Source organism: Geospiza fortis, unplaced genomic scaffold (genome assembly GCF_000277835.1).
Source record: "Geospiza fortis unplaced genomic scaffold, GeoFor_1.0 scaffold241, whole genome shotgun sequence".
Lineage (NCBI taxonomy): Eukaryota > Metazoa > Chordata > Aves > Passeriformes > Thraupidae > Geospiza > Geospiza fortis.
This window is the reverse complement of record NW_005054491.1, coordinates 199,236-225,048: the sequence shown is the minus strand read 5'-3', so window position 1 is coordinate 225,048 and position 25,813 is coordinate 199,236. Positions and strand designations below refer to the sequence as shown.

Genomic DNA, 25,813 nt, shown 5'->3' with positions numbered 1-25,813 from the left:
ATGGGGAAAGTGAAAGCTGAGAGGAGTTTCCCCACCACAGCAGAGCCAGCTGCCTTTGCCAGGAGCAGGGAAGTTTACCTGTATTCTTCCTGGCCTCACTATATTTGTTAAATTACCTTTTGGTCCCACATTTGGTGCAGCATTCAAAACGTGGGCAATAAGAAGCTTTAATGACCTCTCAGAGATACTTAGTGCTTCTGTGCTGTTTATGGAAGGTTTTTTCCCCTAGCAAGAGGTGTGAGGACAGATGTGATGTGCTTACCTGCAGCAGCTTCTTGGAGCTGGGATGGAAGAACAGGATAATGATGTTGCTGTGGTTGGGATTGTCCTGAGGAGCTGGCCTCAGGGTGTTGTGTACCTGGAGTCCCACTGGGCTGGAGGAGAGAGGTCCAGACAGTCCCTGCACCCACCTTTGGGTGCAGCTCATGGAGAGCTGAGGCAGCTTTGGGGTATCCCAAGCCAGACACAAGAATGTGGAGGCAGAAAAATGGGCCTCTCTGGCCAGAACGATGCATCTGCAGCCCCAGCACAGCAGTGTAGACAGGGATATTCATCAGCAAGCCAGAGGGACTCGTCGTGCCTTTGCTTGGGATGTGAAATGCCACTGTGGATAGGAGGGGGATGAGTGAGGGGGTCAGATGCATTCTGAGTCTATTCTCCAGTGCTTTGCCTACCCTCATCTGAAACAACTCAAGTGACAGAGCTCCAGGCACTTCCCTGGGGAGATCATTCCACAGTCTAAATCTCTTTGTGCTAGGAAATGTTTCTTGATAACCAGCCAGATTTTTCCTTTGCTTATTCTTAGCATCAGAGCACCCAAAGATGAACCCTCTTCTTCCTGGAGGGGCTACAACTCCTCCCCCTCCTGCCTTGGCTCCAGCTTTCGTCTGAGATGTTGAGTCATATCTTGACTAAGAATGTCAGGATCTGGCCTTTTCTCTGTGCTTTTTATCTGGCTTCTTAGGTTGGCCCTTGCAGAGTGCAGGATGCTGTGCTGGGCTCTGTATTGCCCTTGTGGTGCTTTGGTGTGTGTTTGCATGCATCATACAGGGCCAGGCCTCTCCTGCCATAGCTCCCTGATTTGTCAATCTGGATCAGGGAGCTTTTGTATAAGCCTAAAATCTCAGATACTTCTCTTCTTTCCTTGCTTCTTTTCTTCTTTTAATCAGTAATCATGCTGGTCCTTGCCTCTCTCCTGATCCTTGTGTTTGGGGCTGTTTGTGCCACAGACAAGATCAGCTTTCCTTTTGCTCCCCCATTGTGTCTCACCTTGTTCAGCACCTGTGTCAAGCCCCTTTATTCGCTGGGACCCTTTTCCAGCTCTTAATAGATTTCAGATGTGACCTGCAAGTCCTTTCACGTTGTTTCTTTGTCTTTTTTTTTTCCCCTGGAGCTTTAGACACATCCAAATTATGTAACATTTGTGTTGATGTTCATCTGCAAGTGCCTGTCTAACTTGACACTCTGTGTATCTGCTGCAGGTTGTGCATTCCTCACATACTGTGCCAGAGACTCTGCCATCAAAGCCCAGACAGCCCTGCATGAACAGAAGACTTTGCCAGGGGTAAGTCCCAGTGAATTGTCTGCAGCTGATGCTGTGGGCAGGATGATGGGGAATTTTCAGGGCAGGGAGTGAGGGTGAGAAGTGGCTTAGATCAATTTTCTTGCTTGTGGAAGAGAAGGACGTTTGTTTCAGGGGTAAGGGAGTGAAAGCACAGCACTGCTCCTCAGAGCTGCTGCTTTTCTGCTTTTTTTCCTGTTTTTGTGCTGCTCTTTCCTCTCTGTGGTGTGACAGGACACCTTCAGCTTTCTGTCCCTGTCACTGTGGGGTTTGAGGTGAAATGTGTGGGTGCACAGTGGGCATTGCTGAAAAACTCACACGAGAGAAGATACCAGAGCCTTTTTCCAGGTGTGCAGAACCTCCTGGTGCATCCAATTCTACTCTGCCATTGCCCTGCAGGGTGCCTGGATGGAGCTCTGATGCAGTGGCTGAATTGGATCAGCCTCTCAAAAATAAAATATACACTTGCCACATGCCATTGTTTGGAAGAGAAATGAGTTATTTATAGGTGAGAGAAGGACTGCTGGTCTGTTCCTGGGTCTTGCTCACTCCACAGCTGGTCTTGGGAGCAGAGTTCAGTGGGATTTGAGGGAGGCTGGGCCCTGTGGAACAGGTCCCTCCTTGCCTGGCAGTCCTCTGCCTCCCTGGGACCTGCTGGAGAGCTGGAAGGAGTTCTGGATTGTTGCCCTTCCCATTTTGGTATGATTTAAGAGCTTTGACTGGGCAGTTCCCTTGCTGTACTGAGGGGGTTGATCAAGCACATTGAAAGGATTCATTTGGAGGTGAGTAGGAGGAGGAGTTGGGTACTTATAGATAGAAGCTCACAGGAGGCCCTGAGTGCTCAAGGCAACAGAATAATTAATGTAAACCAGGGGTCTCTGGAGGGTGGTTAGGAATTCTTAACCATAACATTTTTTCTTTAACCCATACAGGTCCAAAGAGCTTCTCTCACCTCTCCAGCTGCCCTCAAGACCTACACACACACACACACACACACACACACACACACACACATCCTTTTCTGTATTTGTTTACCTCTGCTTTTTTGGCATGGGCCTGTGCTGGAAAATGCATGTGACTTAATTATCACTTAACAAGGTCCTTATCTCAGGACAGCCAGGGGGAAGAGTACAAATAACCAGCACAAATCTGCCTGAGATATTTTTGTGTGATGGGAAATGGTTGGATTTTTAAACTAAAGCAGTGTAACCTCTTGTGCTGGTCCAGGGCAGAGCTGACAATGTCTGTAAGAACAAGTCAAAGGATGGAGGAGCAGTTGAGAGGAGTCATGGTACAGTGCTGTTAAAGCAGTGGGGAAGTCAGATGTGTCTCTGAAAAATTATTCATGGGAGGCTCGGTGGATTCCAGGCAATCTCAGTTTTGCTACAGTTCCACATGGGGGATTTGTTGCTTGTTTCACTGTGTTCTCTGCTGCCTGTGCTCTCAGGGGTTGTAGAGAGCTGCATGGAGCAATGTTTAAAGCAGCAATTTATCTGTGATGTGGTGATCTAAAGGCTTTTTATGTTAAGGGAGGTGTAAGACACTGCCTGAGAACAGTAAGAAATCTGTGGTAGGTGAGTACTTTTGAACATTCTTGTCTGGAGACAGTTAATGAGCAGTGTGGTGTAATTATGTTTCAGGATTAGGATGAAGATGAGCTGTGCTGCATTTGGAGCTATTTTCAGGCTGCCAATATAGCACTTCATCACATTTAGTTTCTCTTTTGTTCAGTCCCTCAGTGACCAAGAAGGCACAATTCTCTCTCTCTCTTTGGTCATGTGGAGATGGTTGCTTGGCATGGACATGGGCTGGGTGAGCTGAGGTGGCTTCCAACCATGGTTTGGTGGTGTTTATGTAGCATCACCTGTCCTTGTGGGCAGCACTTTAGAAATGAATCACACACAGGAGAGCCAGGCAGTTCTTCCCTGTTTTAGGAACAAAGATGTAAAATTTCATCTCTGTATATTCACATCTGGATCATCTTCTGGTGATCTCTGGGGCAAATCCCATCCCCAGGAGTTCAACCATGCCCCAGCATAGGGCAGGGCACAGAATGTTCTGACCACACCACTGAGATTTCAGTCAGTGGGCCACACTGATAAACAGCTGCTTTCTTGTGCATTCTACCCATATCCTTTCTCTCTATTGCACATAGCAGGAGAAGAAAGAAAGCTGAAGGGTTATGAAGTGTAGGGTGACACAAACTGTCACCTGAGTGCATGACAGGAGGTTTAGAAACAGCAAGGGATCAAACTGGCAGAGGAAAGGTCTTGTGCTGATCCTACACTTGCTGTTGTACCACCAAGCAATTGCAGATGCCACAAGAACCAAAATACCTTCCTTTGTTTGCCTCAGTGCAAAGAGCTGTGCTTGAACTCAACAGTTCATGAACCTGAAGAGAGACAAATGAGTTTTTGGTCTAGATTGAAGATTTTGTAAGGACAGAGTTATGGAAGTGCTTTGATGTGGTTTCTGAGATACTCAGGCTATGATCAGGCATCTGGAGCAGGACTTCTGGGTTCTCTTCCAGGCTGTCACTGGGTAGGTCTGGGCCCACAGAGGAATTGCTGAGGTCTTCCAGGTCTGATGCCAGCAATGTCAGCCCACCTGCAGGGCCATGAGTGCAGTGTAGCTTACCTAGGCTTTTATACATAGTTATATTTATATTTTAGGTTTTCCACATAAGTCAGTAGGAATCACTGTTGTCTGTATTTATTTTTGTGGCATTTGGGGCAAGTTCTTTTTATGTGAGGTCAGAATTCTCTTTTGTCTCTGAATTGAGTGCTGTTGGATGTATGGTAACTGAATGGAATTTAAACTCTTAAAAAGCTTATTTTTTAACAGTAAGGCTCAGCATCTTTTTCTGAGCTAGACAGAATTTTGGCTTTTACATTCTTTTATATGGACCAGTGTGCTCAGGGTGTAAAGCAGCAAAACTGCGATAGAATCATCATGTTGGGAAGGACCTCTGAGATCATTGAATCCAGCCATTAACCCAGCACTGCCAAGTGCACTGAACCATGTCCTTAAGTGCCACATTTGGTGGTGACTCAACCAGTCTCACCTGTACAGCTGCATATTGTATTATCTAACACACCTGTGCTGCCCTCAGAGCTGCTGAACTGTTGAAATCAGGCCTTTAAGGCTATTTCCTAAATTTGGTGCCCTCTTCAGCTGCCAGCCAGCCCAGCAGTGCAGTGTTTCACCTTCTCCCCACTCCCTGGCACACTCCTCCCTGCCTCAGTGAAATGATATTATATCTCAATAACCCATGCCTTTGATTCGTGATTGTGCCTTCACTTTGCTGAGTTCTGAAAGGAATTGGAGAGGTTATTAATGACACACAGTGATCACACAGCAAGTTAAAGCCTCTTGCTAAGTGAAATTTGAGGGAAAAGCATCCAGCTTTTCAATATTTCGCAGAAACGCTTTATGTCTCTTTTCATTTGCAGCCAGACAGTTGCAAATTACATAAAATTGCTCCTGAAGAAGAAGAGGAAGAAGAATAGAGGGAGGAAGTGGAGGGGGGGAGGTTTAAAAAAGTAATTCTTTTGGCAAGGTACAGTTACCGTTTTATTTCTATGCAGAACAAAGAAAGGCCTGCTGAAAGGTAGGCAAGTAAGTGGCAGAAATTGGTATTGATCCAAGCTGGGAATACGGGCAGTTTAAGAGCAGTGATGAGGGTACTGAAATGTGGCTACATCATAGGGAGAACTCATGGAAGCAGGGACACAGGAATGGAAAATTACAGAGAGCAGCAGCATGAGAGCAGACAGAGACTCTGGGAATGCACCAGGGGTTGAGATGCTGCAGCACTAATTCAGGTGGTTGGGCACCAGCATTGTGCAGAGACCCAGCAGAGCTGGAGCAGAGGGCATCCCTGTGGGCAGGCTGTGTCCTGTGCTGCCAGGAGCAAGGGCTCACCTGGGCCATCTGTCAGGATCCACAGCCCGTGGTGGTGGCAGGAGGGAGCACAGGTGACTGGAGGGACTTTGGTGGAAAGGGCAGAGCATCTCATTCTTCCTTCCCCTCTCATTTGTGCACCAGTATTTCTGAAAGTTTCAGGTGATCTAAATGTTTGGCTGAGGTTTGAAGCTGGGCCCTGCTCACTAATCTTTGCAAGTTGAAGCCTTGAGCAGGGCAGGGTGGAGAAGTTTTTCCCATGTCCATGCTTCAGGTTTGATAGACAATCCCATTGCTGAGAGCCATGCAGCATTATCAGTTAGAGACACAGAGAGCATGCCAAGGCTGTCTTATGGAAATGGCAGCAGCAGGACATGAAGGTGCTGGGCTAAAGCAGCAGCAGAAGTGCCTGTTCAGTGCAGAGGGAATTGAAAATACTTGTGCTGTTGAGGGTTGTGCTGTTGACTTGAGGGGCTGGGAACCCTCAGTGAGGCAAAGCCCACTGAAATGCCTACACTGAAGATGAAGCTGCCAAGGCAGACATTGCCTCCTGTTCCCTGTGGAATTGGAAGAACAGTGAAACTAAAGATCAGCACCCATTCCCACATGCTGACCAAGTGGACACATTCAGGCTCTGTCCTGTGCACAAGGGCTCTTCCTTTCTCCAGAGAAATTGCTGCCCTTTGCACAGCCAGGCCCTGGCATCTCCTTGCAGCACAAAGCTCTGACTTTTTCCTCCCAGAGCTGGGTTTTCCCTGGTGGTCTCACTTACCTGGGCTGGTGAACTCACCTGCACCTGCACACCAGCCCACACAGACTCTTTGCAAAGGCACCCCCATCCTGAGTGAGGCTCCACATCCCCACCTCCCTGGGGTCATTTGGGGTGTGAACCTGCACACAAGTGTTTGTGAACATGGATGTAGATGGGATCATAGGATAATTTATGGTGCAAGAGACCCCTGGGGTCTGTGCTCAAAGCCCACTCAAAGCAGGGCTGACTACACCAGATCACTGAGGGCCTTCTCCAAATGAGATTTTACTGTCTCCAGGGGCATCCTGCAGTCACCTGGGGCCTCTTTTCTCAGAAACAGCTTATCTCATATCAGCCCAGAGCAGGCTCAGGGGATTTATTTGGTGGTGCTGGGGCTTGGGCCCGTTTTGGGTGGATTTTCCCGTGGGTGTGTCAGTATCCACGGAGGTTTTTGCTCTGCTGGGATTGTCAGTGTTAGTGGTTGCCAAGGGAACTGGCACAGCCACTCTGTGTGCAGGCAGAGGGTCCCTGTGCCTGCCCCCCTCTGTTACATCAGCAGAAATGTCTTTTGCTGGCCACTGTCATTACCTGCCATGGGGCAGGAGAAGGGAATGGTGAAGCAGTGAACCTGCCAGCACAGCCAGGAGAGGCTTCTGCAGGCTCTGCAGAGCTGCTGAGTCCATCAGCTCAGACACTGCTGCCCCAGGTTCTTCCCTTCCCTGCTTTTTTGGGGTCCTTGGAGGCTGCAGCCTGTGCACAGAGAAGCCCCTGAAGGTGCTCCCTGGACCAGTGGGAAAGGCTTAGTGTGCTGGGATTCCTTTCCAGTGGAGAGATCAAAGCCAGCTGATGTGTGCTCCCAGCTTTTCCCTCTGCAGCTTTCTTGCATTTGCTCAGGGAAACTTGGTGACCCATCTCACAGCATCTTACTCTTGCTTTTTGCAGGCCTTAAGCCCTAAGCATTCCTTGGGGCAATTCCTTGGCAAATGTGACAGTCTTGGGCAAATCTCTGAAGCAAGATGCTGCAGCTGACACAGGACTGTGGGTCTGAGCACCCAGCCATGCCAGGCCCATGGCATTCTGGAGGTCAGAACAATCTCTTGTGGTCTTGATGAACTTTCTAGAGGAGTTCTTGGGTTTTCAGTTTCATCAGTCCTTCAACAATCTCTTTTGCTTGTGCATAAAGATGTAGCTGAGCCATGCAGGCAGAAGCTGTGTGGTTTGTACTCTGGGATTCACATCCTGCTTCTGCCACAGACTTTCTGCATGATCTTCATCACCACATGCCTCAATTCCTCCACCTGGAACACACTGCTCATAATTATCCTTGTCTCCTCCATAGCAGGATTGAATGAGGTGAATTCATAAGCAGCCTGTAGAGCTGTGCCAGAACTTGGTACTAGTGTTGCTCATGTTTCTGTATGAGACAACCCCTCTTTCTCAGGGAAGGATGGTTCTCCTGGACAGGACTAAGGCACACTGAGATGGCAGAGGGAAGATGCAAGCAGGACACTTGAGCACTGAGACTGGCACCAATCCAGCCCTGCTTGCATTCCCAATCAGAAACAGAATCCAAATGAACAAATTAGCATTTAGATTTATGAGCTCTGCCCAGTTAGAAGTGATTATGATCATTCAAGCAGGGCATTTTTAACTGGCCAGAGGAGGACAAGCCCACAATTTGTAAAGTGGAGAGCCTAGGACCTAATTCTGCCAGTGGCCTTGGATGCCTTTTGGTTACTGCCATCCCAGAGGAGCCAGCCTGCATTGTGAGCTTTGTACACTCCGCTTCTGACCCTCTTAACACTGTGAGCTTCCCCTGCATTGCACCTAAGGGGCTATTTTACATCACTTACTTGTAATTAATAGAGAGGCTTGCCCTGCTGTCTCAGGGGGCTTTTTCCTTCCATCCAGCTTTTGCAATTTGAAAGCTGAAGAAGGGGGATCTGGGAATCTTCTCCTTGAAGAACAGGGCTGCCACATTGCTGAGCTGACTGACAGCTCATGCTGGGCACTGATTAAACACGGGGAGCCAGTTCACCTCCACAAGTCTTTATTTGGGGTGGGATGAGAGAAGGGGTGCATTTTGGCCTTGGTGAAACCAATAGCAAAGCTTCCTCTGACTTTAGGAGTGCCAGGATGTTTGATGCCAGATTCTTGTTCTCTAGAGTGCTACAAAGGTGGGGAGCATTTCCTCAAAAGCAGAGGGGAAGCCCAAGCAGAGCAGGGTTCCCTGCTTCTCTGTGCTGCCCAATCCTGGGATTTGGGGTGGGTGTAATCCAGACACTTTCCCCAAAGCCTCTTAGCCTTTCCCCTTTCCTGGAAGTCTCTGGGCTGCAGTGACCCTCCCTGTGGGTGTCTCCTCTCTGTTTTCAGAGGGCTGCACAGGACGTGGCTGCTGTGTGATGCTCCTGAGGTTGGCTGCCACTTTGCTTCCCACCAGGAACCCCCCCAGAAATCCCACAAAGGCTGCAGGCTCCTGAAAGGGGCAGTGGTGCAGGCAGAGAAACCTCGGTGAGAGCTGAGAGCAGGGACAGCTGTGTTGTGTATCCAGCCAGGAGGGAAATGTGAGGGAAAAGCTGGAGCAGGAGCTTTGCTGCCCATCTGGTGCCCACTGCTGCTGCAGAGGATTTCCTGAGTGCAGTGGGTCATGGAGCTGCCAGCCCTGACAGTGTCAGCAGCAGTGGGTGAGGAGGACCCTGAGGTGTGAGGGTGAGGGACTGGGGCAGGGGACATTTGGCCCTTGGTGTCCTGACAGCACGTGCTAAATGTTAATGTGATATTCTTAAGAAATGAAGACTAATAATGCTCAGCTGAATAATTTACCGGGGAAGATGAAGCTCAGCTTGTGAGGCAGGTGCAGGCTCGTGAATCATTTGCTGGAATTCTCCATCTTACACATGTGCTCACCTCTGTGTTCCTGTGTGGTAAAAGGCATCCATGTCTTTCCACTCTGGGAATTTAAGGCAGGCACATCCTGACTGCTGGATTCTGGGCCCAGCTGGGTTTGTACAAATACAATTTTCTTATTCAGGTGTGCTCTCTGATTACTGAGCTGGGTATACACAAATCCAGTTTTCTTATTCAGGCGTGCTCTCTGATTACTGTGCAGCCTCAGGTGATGACTGGAGGCCAGGAGAATTTGTACTTCCAGAAGTGGATCCTCCCTGCTGCCCTGTTCCTCTCTTCCTCCCTCAGATGGGAGAGGTAAAACTTGACCATTCCTACTGTATGTCCTGTAGGGGACAGAGCTCTTTGTCTGAGACATGTATACAAAATTTAGAGACAGTGCCTAAGGCCTTAAGGTGACTGAGTTAAAGCTGCTGTGGACTCCCTCTGCTTGAGAGGCCTTTGATAATTTGTTCATCTTTGGTGGCAATATGAGAGTGGTGGTGTTCTTCTCCATGGAAGCCTCTTGTGTGCAAGGAGAACCATGGCTCCCTCTGTCTCAGATGAGAGGCAAATCTGCCAGAAGAAGCTGTCAGACAATCCTGCTGCTCTTCTCCAAGCCTCAGCATCTGGACAAATTTCTTGTATCTTGTTTTCTTCTCTTTCCCCAAATCTTCCAGAGCAGATCAAGACCAGCTCAGAGACCTGACCTCAGCTTGGTGGGTGTCTCTCAAAGTCCCTGGAGCTGGCAGAGCCTCTGGAAATGGGCAGGACTTGGTCTGACATGGGCAGGGGGAAAATCTTCCTGTGCCCACCCCAGGTGCTGTTTCAGGTGGGCAGGAGAGGAGCTGTGGCCATAGCTGGGGGCACAGGGCAGCCCTGATTCTTCTTGTAGCCCCAGGTAGGAGCTGCCTCTGGGTTTGCAGCATTGCTGTGCTGGCACTGCCACCTCACTGCCAGGGCACCGTGCTGTGGCCCAGCTGTGGGCACATCAGCTCCCTGGGTCAGTGGCCCTGAGGGGTGCACTCCCCCAGGATTTCAGGTTTGGTGGGGTCACCACCCCTGGGGTCACGTCCCTGGCATGGGGGAAAGGACAGGGATGGACAGATGGGGAGAGGGGGCCCCTTCCCCAGAGATCATATCAAAATGTCTCTTTTGTGCAAAGCAGAGGGAATGCCCCCAAGAGCTGGTTTCCATGGCAACTGCAAATGTCAGGTTCCATGTGGTGAATAACCGTTTCCATGACAACACCTCCTTTATCCTAGGTGCTGGGAGCTGGAGTGACAGCCCTGTTGGGGGAGGGGACAGGGAGATGGCCTCAGGTACTTAACCTCCCCCTCTCCTCCCCCCATCCTTCCCTCAGCCCCTGCATCCCTGGGAGGCAGGTGCTGGCTGTGTGTGCCCTGCATTTCCACAGCATCCCTGCTGCCCCTCCTGCCCCCACATGGCTCTGGGGCTTTGGCTTCCTCACAGAAGCTGAGCTCTGAGTCTGTGCCTCATCTCCCTCCCCATCAGCTCAGTTAGTTTAGCCCAGGTTTTGCATCCTGGGTAGGAACAAAACTATTCCTTGGTGCTGGGGGAATCCATGTCCTGGATGTGACGTGGCCAGCTGCCTCTGCTGGCTCTGCAGGGAGCCCTCTCTCCTGAGCACACATCTGGGCTGCCTGCCCTCTCCCACTCAGCCTCTGCCAGCCTCAGCTCACACAGGCAGCGTGCCAGGGACCGTGAGCACTGACAGCAGCCTCTCAGCAAGGAAATCGGAGGCTTTGTGCAGCAATCTCTGACCTCAGACTCCTGAATCCCTGCCCCACATCCCACTCAGCTCAGCAAAGGCGTGCTGGGCCCTCAGCAGCTCCTGGTGAGTTCCAGTGCTGCAAGTGCTGGGGCCACATGGCAGCAGCAGCAGGACATCAGGAGCTCTGCAAATCCCTGCAGCTGAGCAACAGTGGGGAAAGGACCTGCAGCCTCTCCCCTGAATGATTCAGCAGCTCTTGGGGCTGTTGTCTGACAAGGTGCAGCATGGCAGCAGCTGGCCCTTCCTTTGGGGAGCTGCCAGCCCATCCCTGGGGCCATTTTCAGCAGCTCCATGAAAATCCTTGAGGCAGGAATGGTGTGGGCCTGCTCCCAGCCTCTGCTCCTCCTGCCTGGGCTCCATCAGCCAGAGGAAGGCAGCTTCAGAGCCCCCAGCTGCCAGGCTGTGTGCCAGGCCATGCCCGCTGTCACCTCCTGGTTGGCATCTCTGCCCTGTGAACTGCAGAGCCACCTCACAGGTTTCCTCTAGCTCTTGGGGATGTGGGCTCTGCCTCTGGTTTCTGGCCAATCTGGAGACTGACAGCCCTGCACATATTGCATGCTGGCTTTTAAACACATTTCAGTTGGTGACTTTTATGGCTTTTTTTCATTTTCTGTTTTGTTGCTGTTTTTCCTCAGGGGTTTCCTAAAAGAGGGGGCAGACTGTGCCTGGACCTGCAGCTCGTGTGCAGGCCTTGCCTGCAATATTCTGATTGTTTTTTATTATGAATGTCACTGATTCAGGTCACTGTCAGCCTCTGTGAGTGATGCTGAGAGCCGTGGAGTGAGATGTGCTGTGAATGTGGAAATCTGCCCTGTGCACCATTCCTTGGAGGATATTCTGGTGCACTTGGATCCTGCTAGCTGGGAAAGGAGGCTACAGCTTGTCAGCTGCCTCTCTGGGCAGCACAGGGCACACAGCCCTGCCAGCAGATGAGTTTTGCCCTGCTTTTCAAAGCAGACAGTTAAAGCTGTGTGTTCCTTAATGCAGCTACTTCTGTCTCACCTGGAGAGTCCCCATACCATGTGAGCTAAGCTACCCTTCAGGCTTGTTTGTGCTTGGATTATTGCTGATGACACTAATGGCTGCAAGAGAAGGAAAAATCTCTTCTCCACACCCAAACAAGAGGAGTTTTGCCACTTTCAACCTGAGCTTTTCCCCTGAGGGCTGGAGATGAGAGATGTTGGAGAGCAGCACTGCCCTTCTCAAGAGCTACTCTGGTGTCTGTGTGAGGGCTGGGGAAGGGGAAACAGCACAGCCCTGCTTGCTGTGCTGCTCCTGGCCAAGTTCTCAAGAGCTTCTCTGGTGCACAGAGCTGTCTGTGTGAGGGCTGGGGAAGGGGGACACCACAGCCCTGCTTGCTGTGCTGCTCCTGGCCAAGTTCAGAGGCAGTGTCTCCTCCCTGCTGCAAGGACAGTCCGTGGTGGCTCAGCTGGGTGACGTGGCCGTGCCTGCACTGAGTCAGGGCACACACAGGAAGAGCTTCCAGGCACAATCTCACCTCAGGCCACTGCTCAGGCTCCAGTCACATGGTGCTGAGCTGCTTCCTCAGAGTCCTCTCTGTGCTGAGGAGGCAGAGCTTTGTGCATGGTGGGCATTTCCAGGAGAGCAGGGAAAAGCGCCAGGTTCCTTTTGCTCCCTTCTTCAAGGGTACTGCTGGCCATCACAATGTCTTGGTTTCCCTTCTACCTCTCTCCTTCCTGTGCCCTGTTGCCAGTGCCTTCAGCAGCCTGTGCTGGGCACTGGGCCAAGCAATAACCTCTGCATTTCTGTTCCCTTGCAGATGGCACGCCCGATCCAGGTGAAACCTGCGGACAGCGAGAGCCGTGGAGGTAGTTGTCATCTCTCCTTGTTTCTCCTTTGGTGGCCCTGTGCTTGTGAGGGGGACCAGGAAATGAGACACAGGGTCCTGACTGTGTGTGAGGAGGGGTCTGTGTGTGGCAGAGAGCTGGGAGGCAGGAGGGCAGGGTAGGGACACAGCTGGATACACCAGGTGCTGAGGGTGATGGTGTGACTGCCCCCTCTGCTGGGAGCTGCCAGCCACAGCTCAGAGCAGGCCTGAGAGAAGAGAGGGGTAGAGAGGATGAGAGGGTAAGAGAGTAAGGGAGTAAAAAAGGTAAGAGAACAAAAGGGGTAAGAGAGTAAAAGGGGTAAGAGAGCGAAGTTCCCGTTACAATACAATAAATCTTCTGTGTTGAATATTCTGATTCTCACTAACCAATCTAGTACAAGATACAAATCCTATAGCATTTCCATACAGCCTATAAGAATCATTACATTACCATACTGTGTTACATTTTAAACCCTAAAAACTCCTCTTTGGGCCCCTTCTGCCAAGCTGTAGGGTCTGCTCTGACCCTTGGGACTGTCTGTAAGCAGAGGGTGTTGTTCCATCAAAAGGGGATTACCTTCAGCCAGCCACACCATTGGTTTCCAGTTGTTCAGAAACTAAAGTATCTCAAAGCTTGCTTGCATTTCAATCTCACTTATAGTTTCTATATTCTCAAAATCTTTTGCCAGGCAATCATATTTATAAGACTTTCCTGTTTCATCTTCCCCAACACTTTCCCAGCTATTTGAGGGTTCCATCAGCCTGGTAATGTCTTCCCTAGGACATTACTGAAGCAGATCTGTGTGACACTGGGGCTCTTGAAGCCTTTGGGAAGAGGTTCCTTCATTCCTACACCTGCTCAGCCCAATAAGAGGCAGATCCCTGCAGCAGCACTGGCTTTTTAATGTGTTCAGCTCACTGGTCTGCAGCTGATTCTCCTGTCTGCAGCTCCCTCCACTGCCTCCCCCATCACTGCTGAGCTGTCTCAGCCCTGCAGCAGCCCCCAGCACATTGTCAAGGCCAAAATGCTGTTGCAGAAAAGATCACATGATGGGGAAATAATGTCTGAAGGGAAAGGATCCTGAGATGGAGGTGCTGTCAGCCTGCAGGGGACAGCTTGGCCAGAGCAGCATTTACTGAGAAGTTCAGAGCTGGAAGGTTGGGAACAAGAGAATCTGGTAATTTAATGGGGAGCTCTCAGCAGCTCAAATGCCTCCTCCAGGTGGAGAAGGTTTGCAACTTCAGCCCTTTCCAAATCCATTAACTCATTTCGCTTCTTTTCCTTGCTTTACTGATCTGTTTCTTGTCCTTTTCTCTCCGTTCCTGCCTCTGCCTCTCCATGCCCTGTGCTGTTTGTTGGTGCTGCCCCTGAAAGCAGTTTAGTAGAGGCCAGGGGAGGGTTTGTGTGCTGTTGTTTGTGCTGTGGGACAGCATTTTGTTTAGATTTGGAAAGCTTTTATTTTACATTTCCAACAGTTTGTAGTGACTGTCACTGTCAAGAACGTGAGATATATTTGATAATATTTTATATGAATGTTTGTATTTCTGGTTGTGTGATACTCCTTTAAAAAAAAGTCTGGTTAAATCAGATAGAATCTGTAACTTTTGGTTATTTACTTGTACACCTAAGCTTTACTGAGGTCTGGGCATTTTACTTCAGCCCCTTGGTTTAGGGTTGAATTTGAGGTCCTTATCTGTGCTATGGGCTATAAAAAGAGACCAGAATCAGGGTGTTTCACTCTCACTGTTGGAAATGATGTTAAGAAGGGATGAGAGATCCTTTAGAGATGCCTGCAGTGGGTGGTGTGGGGAGGGCTGGCTTCTCACTGAGGCCTCACATTGCCTCTGGATTCATCCATTGGGTTCAGTCCTTCCCCTACCACATTGATTAAAAAAAAAAAAAAGTTTATGTGTCTGGTGAGTGCAACTCTGGAGTCTCTGGTGTCTAATTATGGCAGAAGCCATCTCTGCATCTCTCTTCTGCTGGTGGGGCACCACTGGGGGCTCTTCTCTACACCCCCACCTGATATGAAGGGTTGGGATGGGACATCTCTGATGCCTCTGTCAAATCAAGCTGGAACAGGTTAAAAACCCGGGTGCTGATTTAGAAACAAGCTTTTGGCCAAGGCACTGGACTCTGAAATCTCTAAGTTTATGAAAAGCGCCACATTCCTTAATGGGTGCAAATGTCAGAGCATCAACTCTGCTTCTCATGGACAAGAACAGAAACCTTTGGGGTCTGAGCACCTTCCTGCAGGCTCCTTGCAGCTCCCACAGGATCCATGACAAACTGGATTTTTTCCTGAGGCAGGAGCAGCACCCTGTGTTTGTCTGACAGGTTTCTCTCCTGAAATGTTTCTATCCTGATGCTCCACTTGTCAGAGAAGTGACTGAACAACTTTGCAGCTATGGGAAGAGCAATATCCCTACAGCAATAACCCCACATTGGTAGGAGGTGAACAAAGATTTGGGGCAGGGCAGAACTGTATGGAGTAGGAATTTATCAAGGAGTATCTGCATGCATCAGCTCTGCATTACTCTTGAAGGGAACCTCATTTGTACTCACCAGGGACTGACATTTCTCAAGTGAAGCACCCTGAATTAAGAACATGAAGCTGGAACACCAGAATTTATCTCTTGGTCTGAGAGATGCTCATTTTTCTGCCAAAGGGGCAGTTTTGGCCAAGCCCTGCAGGGGCTGTGTGGGAATATCTGGATGCTCAGTGCTCCTGCACCCTGCAGAAGAAATTCACTACAGAAAAGTTGTTTCCTGCATTAGTTCAGAGTGAGATTTGTGATGCTGGGCCAGCTTTTCCCTGCTGTCTGCTGGGAGCCTGGAGTGCCAGGAGAGAGGGACAGAGGGGTTTGTGTGCTTGTCTGGAGCACTGCAGTGATGGGCATGAAGGTAACCCAATGCTTTAGCACTGCCCAGGGACCAGGAAACTCTCTCTGCTTCCCAAGGAGATTTGCTGCATCCCATCCACACCAGGAGCTGCCTTCCCTCCCTCCCTGATCCTCCCTGCTGCTGCCCAGATAACCTGAATTCACTGCCTTTGTAGGATCCAGTGCTTGTGTGCTCTCTCTTGGTCACAGAATTCAGCCTCAACCCCTGGATTGTTCCCTGCTCCCTCCATCAGCAGCTCTGTGCTGTGCTGGCCCCTCCTGCTGCCTGACGGTGCCCAGAGCACGTTTCCATGGGAACTCGACAGTCAGAGCTCACAGTGAATTTCCCTGCTCGCTGGACAGCTCGGGAAATTGCCAATCAGAGGGTGAAAAGCAGGAGCTGGAGAGAAAGTGAAGGGGAAAACAGCAGGAGAGGAGGGTGTGCTGAGCTGAGGAGGAGAGGAGAGCTTCAGTGCTGCAGGAATCCCTGTGGGGAGCTGGAGAACCGTGGAGGTGATGACCTGAGAGTGCCTGAGGATTTGGGATCAGCTCTGAGAATGCCAGAGGGTTTGGGATCAGCTCTGAGAATGCCAGAGGGTCCCTCAGAGTGCCCAGAGGGTTTGGGATCAGCTCTGAGAATGCCAGAGGGTTTGGGATCAGTCCTGAGAGTCCCAGAGGGTTTGGGATCAGTCCTGAGAGTGCCAGAGGGTCCCTGAGAGTCCCAGAGGGTTTGGGATCAGTCCTGAGAATGCCAGAGGGTCCCTGAGAGTGCCCAGAGGGTTTGGGAACAGCCCTGAGAGTGCCAGCGGCTTTGGGATGGGTGGTTTTAGGATCACAGCTCAGGTGAAGGGGTTTTAGGATCACAGCTCAGGTGGAGGGGTTTTAGGATCACAGGTCAGGTGGAAGGGTTTTAGGATCACAGCTCAGGTGGAAGGAAGGGTTTGCAGCATTCCAGCCCTGCTGGGAGGATGAGTCAGCCTGGATGCCGTGGGAGAACAGCCCTGTTTGGGAGCTGACGGAATCCAGAGGATCCCTGATCATGGGTTGGGCTCCAGGCTGCAGGGATGTAGGGGTCAGCAGCAGAAAAGCCCTTTCAGAGGTCCCCAGCTGCTGCAGAGGCATCCAAAGGGAACAGGCTGGATCATTTTCCTTCGTGTGATCTTCAGAACCAGGCTGTATGAAGCAGGATATTCACTATGAAAAAATCTTCATGTTGTCAGTGATTTCATTCCCTTTACTATTGCTCTTCTTATTCAGAAAATATTCCAGACCCATAGGTATGTGTATTTATATTTGTATTATTTGTGTATTTATATTTATAGCTTGAGTCCCTGAGGTGTCACAGTGTCAACCTGTGCTGCACAGCACATAGGAAGACTGGCTTTTTTATTTTCCTTCCAAATTCCAAAAAGGAAAGCTGAAATTCCCACATGAAGGCAGAGCTTCCAAAAGGTTCTGTTAGTGAGCCCTGTCAGACATCAGAAGAACCTGCAAAGCTGCAGGGATGGAGCAGTCACTGTTTTAATGGACTTTTCCCACAGGGCAGGGTAAAGAAAACTGCTTTTGATTCAACAGAAATGGTGTGAGGAGGAAACCACAGGAATTACCCAGGAAATCTGAGGGGGCTCTGAAGGAGAAAATAACTAGTAACTTGTAATTTGATGTTGATTTGATTGCAAGGTGTAGGATAACTCAAAACTTCTCAACACCTCCTGCTCCAGCCAGCCAGGGGTCCCTGAAGAGAAAGGCAAAACCATCAGGTGCATTTCTGGCTGTCAGATCTTAGCCCACAGCTATTTCCCTGCTAATTCAAAGAACAGAAAATTATTTCACAGCACCTAAAGTCAGTGCAAGTGTTTCCCAATGTATTTCTCTCCCCTGTGTTGATTATTTTTTAAGGAGCTCTCCATGTTTGCCACCCAAAGGCTGCAGAATATCAATAAAGGCCTGGTGCAGCTGCAATGGAGATTCAGGGTAGAGGAAGGAGGAACCTTCCAGACCTCCAGTGTCCCTGCCCTGGCCAGACTGGGCTCACATCTGACACCTCAGTCACACCACAGAGCTGCTGCTCCTTTAGTTTCCATGCTCCTCCTCACTGCCCAGTCAATCTCTTCCTGTCCAGTCCCTTTTTTCTTCACCTCCTCTGTTCCAATCCTGATTTTTCACCTCCTCTGTGTGCTGTTTTCTGGTTGGTTTGACCACCAGCCCTCCTGAGCTGGCCCTTGTGGGGACCAGCCTTGCTCAGAAGGCAGCTGAACAGCAGCTGCTTGATGAACTCCTGTGCCTTGGCTGGGGATTATTGGGCATCACCAATTTCAATGGACTCAATCAGCTGAAATAATGTCTGCAAAGGCAGCCAGTGCCATGCAGGTGGCAGGGAGGAATGTAGAAAGAATCACAAGGAAAACAGAAGGGGATGAAATTCCCATGGGTGTAGTTACCTAGGGATTCATGAAAATGGGGAAACTGGGAAACCTGGCCTTTAAAAAATATGCCAAGCCATGTATTTCAGCCACTTGTAGTTCTATAAATCAGGAGTATCTGCTCAGGAGTGGGTTAAGAGCCACTTCTAACACTCCATGGCACATGTCTGCCTGGGGCTACAGGGGAGCTGTGCCTGGTGCTGGGCTCTGGGGCAGGCTCAGGTGACTCCTGTGGTGTCTGCATGCTGGGGGAGCGAGGATGGCTGCACATTCCTCTTGCTCACTGAGGAATTTCATTCTGGAGGGCATCCCCAGGGGCTGGGGGTGTACAAGTGTGTTCCAGGGGTGTGCTCATCCATTAGTGCTGCCTGTGTGCATCTGCTTTTCTGTGAAGGACCCATGGCACTGGTAGGTGTGTGCTGAGTGTACCTGAACCTGGTGAGCAGCAGGGAAGGTTCCTGCCTTCCTTTCCTGGGTGAGGACAATCCCCTGAGCCAAGAGGAGCAGGGCAGGGGTGTCACAGACATCTTTTATGAAAAATCGTTTCCTTGGGATTTTTTCTCCTGAAAAGCTGAGAGGCCTCAGGAACAAAATGTAAACATTGATTATCTGCTGCTGTGGGATGCAGCAGGTGGATCTGTGATTGGTCTCATGCAGTTGTTTCTAATTAATGGCCAATCACAGCCCAGCTGGCTCGGACTCTGTCTGACACACAAGCCTTTGTTATTCATTCTTTTTTTTTCCTATTCTTAGCTAGCCTTCTGATGAAATCCTTTCTTCTATTCTTTTAGTATAGTTTTAATATAAGATATATAATAAAATAATAAATCAAGCCTTCTGAAACACAGAGTCAGATCCTCGTCTCTTCCCTCATCCTCAGACCCCTGTGCCCACGGTCACACAGGGGCTGTGTGAATGTGTCATGTGCCATCCTTGCCTGGCATCCCTCCCCAGCACCTCCCTGGAGCTGCTGTGCTGCTGTAGCTCCAAGACCTGTTGTTTTTCAGGTCAGTGCACTCTGAGGCAGAGAGCAGCTCCCTTGCTCTTGCCCCTGTCACATTGCATTGCTGTGTGTGGAGCCAGCCCCTCTGATCCTGTCGCTAACAATAAGGAATCCTCTGGCACTGCTGCTCCAGAGCCACCTCCTGACACGTCCCCTCCCGTGGGTCCTGTCTCCCCACCCAGATCTGGGCCACTGGGGGAGGGTTAGCTCTGTTTGCTGGCAAAAACTGAGGCTGGGCTGGAGTTTGGGCTGGGATTTCAGTTTTGTGCTGTTTTAGTGCTGTTGACATCAAACTGGGGAGGATGCTGCCCCAAACACTGCTGTGGTTGTGTTTGTGCTTGGCTGGGCAGCATCAGGCATGGGATGAGCTCCTGTGGGTGCTGAGGTGGGGGGAGAGTGGGAGAAGGCACTCTGCACCTTCCTTGCCTCCACACTTAGCCATCCCAGCAAAACCATAATCCTCATTCCTCTCTTCGAGGAGGAGCACAGGAGGAGGCTGAGCTCAAAGTCCTGGGAGTGTTGGTCACTCTTCCAGCTCCCTGCCAGTGTGACAGGGGTGCACAGGAAGAGAGGGGAGCAGGGATCATGGATCTGTTCTGTAGGATTTGGATGATCCCACAGTGAGGCAGATTGGGACCCAGGATGCCAGAATTTATCCCAGGCTTTGGGAGGCAGCTGGTTAGGTTGGAGTGGGGAAGGGCAGATGGAAATCAAGGTGCTTGGTTACATGGCAGCTAAGGAAATGGTGGCTTAGAGAGAAGGAAAAGGAAACAGAAATCAAAGGTCCTGGAATGTATCACCCTGCTGTGTTACCTAAGGCACCTGTTGGACTTCACCTGCTGATCAACAGAAATGGGATTGCCCAGACAGTTTTTCTTACTATCATTTCTTTTGGATTATTCGAAGAAAGAGGCTAATGAATGAAAGGAAATTATTAATCCTTTGTTTTCCATTGGGGAGGGTAGGACAGGGGAAGCCACACAAACCCTTGAAGGTGTGAGGAGCTTGGGCAAACCCTGCATTTTCACCCCTGGAAGCATTTCAGCCAACAGCAAACCATTTCCATGGCAGGCATGTTTTTAACAGCAGGCTGTTTTGTGCATAAGTGTTCCTCTCCTCCTGCTCTGGACTGCAAGCCTCATAGCAGGTTGATGTTTCTGTGTTTGCCCCTAGGGGACAGGAAGCTCTTTGTGGGCATGTTAAATAAGCAGCAGTCTGAGGATGACGTGCTCCGGCTCTTTGAACCGTTTGGGGTCATTGATGAATGCACGGTGCTCCGTGGACCTGATGGGAACAGCAAAGGTGTGAACCCTCTGTGTGTCCTGCCCTTTGTCCCTGCCCTGGGTGGTGCTCAGCAGCCTCAGCTCCCCCCTGGGGCACCCTGTATTTAGGGAACCCATCAAACAGGCAGGAATAGGGAGCAGGGCAGGATCCCTGTGCTGCCAGGAGGGGTTGGGGAAGGTGGGCAGAGCCTGAGGGAGCAGGAGGGGAGGCAGAGCACGATGAGTAGCTGAGCTGTCACTGTTCTGTCCTGAGCCTGTTCTGTCCAGCTGGGGCTGCAGGTTGAAGTGTTTGTACCCACAATGAGGAGTCCACAGAGGATTTGGGGAAGAGGTGATCAGGGGCAAGGGTGGAGATGGTGTCATCATCTGTAGAATATATCACTGAAGTAATAATTTGAGACCCTTCCTCTTTTTTCCAGGCTAGAGGACTTGGGATGAGTCATCCTTTTTGTTCCCTGCTTCCTTGGGGTGGCTTTCCTTTGCCTTACCTGAGATACAGACACTGTCTCTTGAGTGATGGCACTTTCACAGCACTCCTGTCACTGCAATCTCCTGTGCTCTTTCTGTCCCTTTCCAGGCTGTGCTTTTGTAAAGTTCTCATCTCACACAGAGGCTCAGGCAGCAATCCACGCCCTCCATGGCAGCCAGACAATGCCCGTGAGTATAAGGCCAGGGGACCTTCCCTCTTCCTAATCCTTGTCCCATTTCCCTGTTGCAGGCACCTTCCCACACTCTCCACAAAACCACAACAGGTTCAAAGCAGTGTCTGGTGTGGCTGGGAGCTGTGTGGGTTTGTGTGTGCTCCTCTCAGAGTGACCATCCTGTCCCCTGGGCTGCTCTTTGTGCCTGTGTTCCTCCAGACTGGGAGGGACAGCACTCACAGCTGTAAAAGCTAAATAAAAAGAGAGCCAAAAATCAGGCCATGATTTTGTCTTGGAAACAGCTGCCTGTTCAAAAGTGAGCAGGGTGAAAGCTGACAGGTCAGCCACATGGGTGGTCAGAGCTTCAGTGTCTGAGCACTCCTTGGCTCCTCTGATTTAGGCAGTAGAGGAGACCCCTGGGGTGGGCTGGGTGTGGGTGGGAACTCTTTGTGCCTGTGTGGGGTTGTGTGGCTGCAGCTGTGCAAGTGGGGCTGCAGCTGTGGCCTCATCTCAGGCAATGTCCAACCTGAATTTGGGGCACCTGATGGACAGGACAGTGCCCTGCTGCAGCCAGGGAATTCCCAGCTACCAGAAGCTGCTCTGCCTGTCCAGCCAAGCTCATGGTGGTGCTTGTGGCCATCAATGCCCTGGGTGTTCCTGGCTGCGCCATCACCTGCTGAGCACAGCCAGGGATGTGTGCATCCATAGGCAGCTGTGTGAGGGGAAAGGTGTGAGAGGGAAGGGTTTGATGGACAGACAGATGGGGAAAGGGCCCAGCCCAGGTTCCAGGCAGCTCCCCAGCACTTCCACACCAATATTTGCTTTTCTGCTCCTCTTCCCACTCCTCTCTGCTGCCTGTCCTGCCCCGTCCTCCCTTGCCTGACCGCTCTGGCTGTCCCACGCCTCTTCCTTCTCTCCTGCCTCCTCTGTCTCCTCTCTCTGTGCCTAGGGTGCCTCCTCCAGTCTAGTGGTGAAGTTTGCTGACACAGATAAGGAGAGGACCCTGCGCCGTATGCAGCAAATGGTGGGGCAGCTGGGCATTCTCACTCCATCTCTCTCCCTGCCGTTCAGCCCATACAGCGCCTATGCGCAGGCTGTGAGTATCCACGGGGGAAGGGGGGAATGCAGCCCCTGGGAGAGCTCCCCAGCCCCTGGCTGGCTCCTTTCAGCACTCAGCTGCCTCGTCTTGCAGAATTTTTCTGTGGTTTTTCTGCTGGAAATGGTGGGAGGGGCAAGGGAACAGCAAAGGTGTCGTCTTGGTTTGGAAAGACAGGAGTCTGCTAAGGAAGGCAGGAGCCTCCCCTGAAATGGAGAATGTGAACCCTCCCCACCCCTCCGAATTGCTATAAATTTTAAATTAAGGGGCTCTCAGGCAAAAATATGGGAGCAGGAAATAACAGTTCTTTAATAGGGAAGAGGAAAAAAAAGGATAAAATAAACAATGCAGTAAAATAAAACACTGACAGAGTCAGAACCCAACCTGACACCCTGTGGGTCAGGGTGCTGGCAGCAGTCCCATTGGAATTGTGGCTGCAGCCCTCCTGCAGTGTCAGGGGTGGTTCTGCTGGAGCAGGGATCCTGGAGAAAGGTGCAGTCTCTTCCTCTGAAGATCCAGGGGAAGAGGCAGCTGCTGTTCCTCTGGGAAATCCAGTGGAGAAGCCGTGCTGGTGTTCCAGAATCTCCAGATTATATCCAGGCAAGAATGTTTGAAATCTCCAGATTATATCTGGGTAGCAATGCTTGGCTCCTCCCTCTGGGCTCACGTCTCCCAATGGGATGTTCTAGTTCTTATCAGCCATGCAGGGACATTCAATAGTCTGTTATCAGCAGATGTCCCCTCCCGAGGGAGGTGTGATTGTGGTCACTCAAAGAGAGAGATAAGGCAAACTGCCCACTTGACAAAAGACAGCTGCCATACAGATGGTAACAGAAAACATCTTGTATTGCAATCTGGAACAGGTGTGAACCGTGGGATCTCTCCTACAGAATGGAGAGCAGAGATGGGGATGGCACAAGAGGAGAGAGTCAGTGTGAGGTCAGTGCCTCAGAGAAAAAAAAATAGGAGAACCAAACCCAGTGGAAAGTAAAAGGAAAGGAAGGAAGGAAAAAAATCCCTAAAAAGTGTGAGACAGGCTGAGTCTTGAGTCAAGGGGAAAGCCAAAACAGAGTCACAGAGCAGGAAGGCTGCTTGGGAGAGCTGGGGCCTCCTCAAAGTGAGCCTGGGGTTTCTCTGATGTTGGAGGTGTTGGGAACAGGTCAGTCATGACCCATTTCCTTTGTGGCTTGTTATGAGGAGAGCTCAGAGCAGTGGTTCCTGCAATACCAGCCTGTGAACCCTTCCTCTGGCTCTGGGACACAAATATGTTGTCTCTCTGGGTTTGGAGCAGCAGGAGAGCTCTGGGACCCAGCCTCAGGAGTTCATTTCTCTGCTGGAATTCCCAGGAGGGCCCTGGAAGTTCCCCCAGTGGTGTTCTTGGCTCTCAGGTTCTCTCACTTGGCCAGTGGGAGTTTGCAAGGTGCTGGAGAGGGAGCAGAGAGCCAGAGGTGTTTCAGCAGCCTGGCTGTGCTTTGGGTTTTAGTGAGAGAACCTCCTTGCCCTGGAGGATGGTGGCAATTGCCATTGATGTTCCTGGTAGGTCCCAAACTCAACAAGTCCCAGATCAGCTGTGGTGGAGCATTGTTTGAGCCTCCTTGGTGACTGTCACTTTCAGGTCTCTGCTGCCAAGGGTGAAGCCCATGGAAGGAGGCTCAGAAATTGCTCAAGGCATGAGAGATTCTTGTGTTGACAAAGAAGTCAAAAGCAGATATTGTTACTGAAAGTAATTTCCTAGGGGGGAGTGCAAATAAACCTGTTTTTGTGTATGTGGACACCTTCTCCTCTGGCTTCAGCAGCTCCTTGATGTGCCTTCCTTTCATTCACATGACAGAGGAGGAGCTGCTTCTCCATTGTTGGCTCAATCCTCGAAGAATCCCCAGAAACTGCCAAATGCATTTTAAGTGTGTGGCAAGAGTATGGATGAGAAAAAAAAAGGAAATACATATGATGCTCTATAACTTTGGGGAAATTTGCAAGCCAAACAAAGAATTGATCCAACACAGATTATTTGAAGAGCCCTTTGTGACCAGGCACCACCTTTTGCCACGATCCTTTTCTGTGCAGCCCAGGAGCCAGCTGTACCTGAGGGCAGAATTGTAGCCAGCCATGAGATGATGATCCTGGTTTGTCTCCTGCTGTCCTGGAGATGGCCCTGACCTGGGCATGGTGTGGTGGTGAAGGCAGGGATGGACCACACAGTGAGGTTGTGGTGGCAGGAGCTGCTTTATCAGCTGGAGCTCCAGGCTGTGAAAGGAGGAAGAGCAGTGAGAGCTTCCAGACTCAGCCTTGTAATCTTCAGGAACCCTGCTGATGCCAAGGAGGCAGTCAGGTCTAAGCTGTGCCTCCTTGCTTGTCTGCATCTTCTTTCTCCTCAGTTGTGTCTGTTACTGTGTTTCTCTCTGATTCTTCACTGGCCTTCCCTCTGACTCTGTTTTGGCTTTCCCCTTGACTCAAGACTCAGCCTGTCTCCCACTTTTTTAGGATTTTTTCCTTCTTTTCCTTTTACTTTCCACTGGGTTTGGTTCTATTTTTTCCCTGAGGCACTGACCTCACACCTGACTCTTTCTCCTCTTGTGCCATCCCCATCTTTGCTCTCCCTTCTGGAGGGGAGATCCCAGCCAGCCCTCACACACCATCAGAGGGAGAGGGAATCAGCCCTCTGGCATTCCACCTGACATCTCTGAAAGTGGGGGCAAAAGAGAGGGATTTCCATGCTGAATCTCCTTTTGGTTCCTCAAAATGCTCTGTCATGGACAGCCCTTGGCAGCTGGGACCTCTGGTGAGCCAGGGCTTAGGGGAAGTCCAAAATCCTTCATGCCTTCCTCATTCTGGGCTTGGAGGAGTAAATGCTGCACCCAGGGTCCCTGCAGGGCTGGGAAATACAGGTGAGCATTCTGGATTCTGATCATTGTGGATTCTGACCTTTCTGACCATTCTGGATGTGGCTGAACCACACTGACAGGAGCAAGAGCTGCTGGGATGAGCTGGTGCATCAGAGGCATCACAGTTCTTGTAGCCATCATTTCATACCCAGCAGCTTCCTCTCCCTGTCCCCACAGGGTTTAGGAAGAAGTTTGGAGCCTGGGTTTGTTTTTGTTTTGTTTTCAGTTGTCCGTTTTAAATTTATATTAATAACCTTCTTCTTCAAAATCTATCTCAAAGTTAGATTGAGTCTAAAGTTCAGTCTAAAGTTATTCATATCTATGCAAATATGCAAAATAAGGTGCTTAAAATGTCAAACAGTGCATGTTAGCTGAAACTGTATGGAAAAGTCTCATCTGGGAAGTACAACTGGCCAAGCATCTGAAAGGAGTTTATTTCAGTGCTTAAATCAGGTTTTGATCCCAGGTGCTCCTGCAAATCAGTTCATTTTATTCAACAAGTTAGTTCAGGTGGACTCAGGAAACGTTTGGGAGGTAAAAAAAAAATCAATAAAAAAGAGGCCTGAAGTCTTAAAAAAGAAACTAGAGCAATTTACTAAGTGCTTATAATGCTTGAATATTTCTTGTATATCATAAATCAATTCGTTCCAAACACAAAACATAATTTGTTCACACCTCCCTCCTTTTATTTCTGCTCTTATGGTTCATTATGATAATTTTATGTAAGTGATGAGAACAATTCCAGAGTGCCAATTTGGTGCTGCTGTAGCCTTGGTCCAGCCAGAGTCTGGCACAGAAATGAGAAAAGAGAAGATCAATATTCACATAGTGAGTGGGAAATGTGGTGGTTTTGCACCCTGGAGAGGGACAGGAGCAGG

At 50.2% G+C, this 25,813-nt stretch overlaps 1 protein-coding gene across 1 annotated transcript in view; it reads left to right on the top strand.

Moving 5' to 3' along the window:
• Window positions 1-1,482: 1,482 nt before the first annotated feature.
• CELF5 (CUGBP Elav-like family member 5) overlaps window positions 1,483-25,813 on the top strand; it is a 31,647-nt gene continuing 7,316 nt past the window's right edge. Inside the window, exons 1-5 of the mRNA XM_005428528.3 lie at window positions 1,483-1,564; window positions 12,677-12,725; window positions 20,207-20,335; window positions 20,894-20,973; window positions 21,907-22,053. Coding sequence (XP_005428585.1) covers window positions 12,677-12,725; window positions 20,207-20,335; window positions 20,894-20,973; window positions 21,907-22,053 — 405 coding nt within the window. The 5' untranslated portion in view covers window positions 1,483-1,564. The remainder of the gene's footprint in view (window positions 1,565-12,676; window positions 12,726-20,206; window positions 20,336-20,893; window positions 20,974-21,906; window positions 22,054-25,813) is intronic.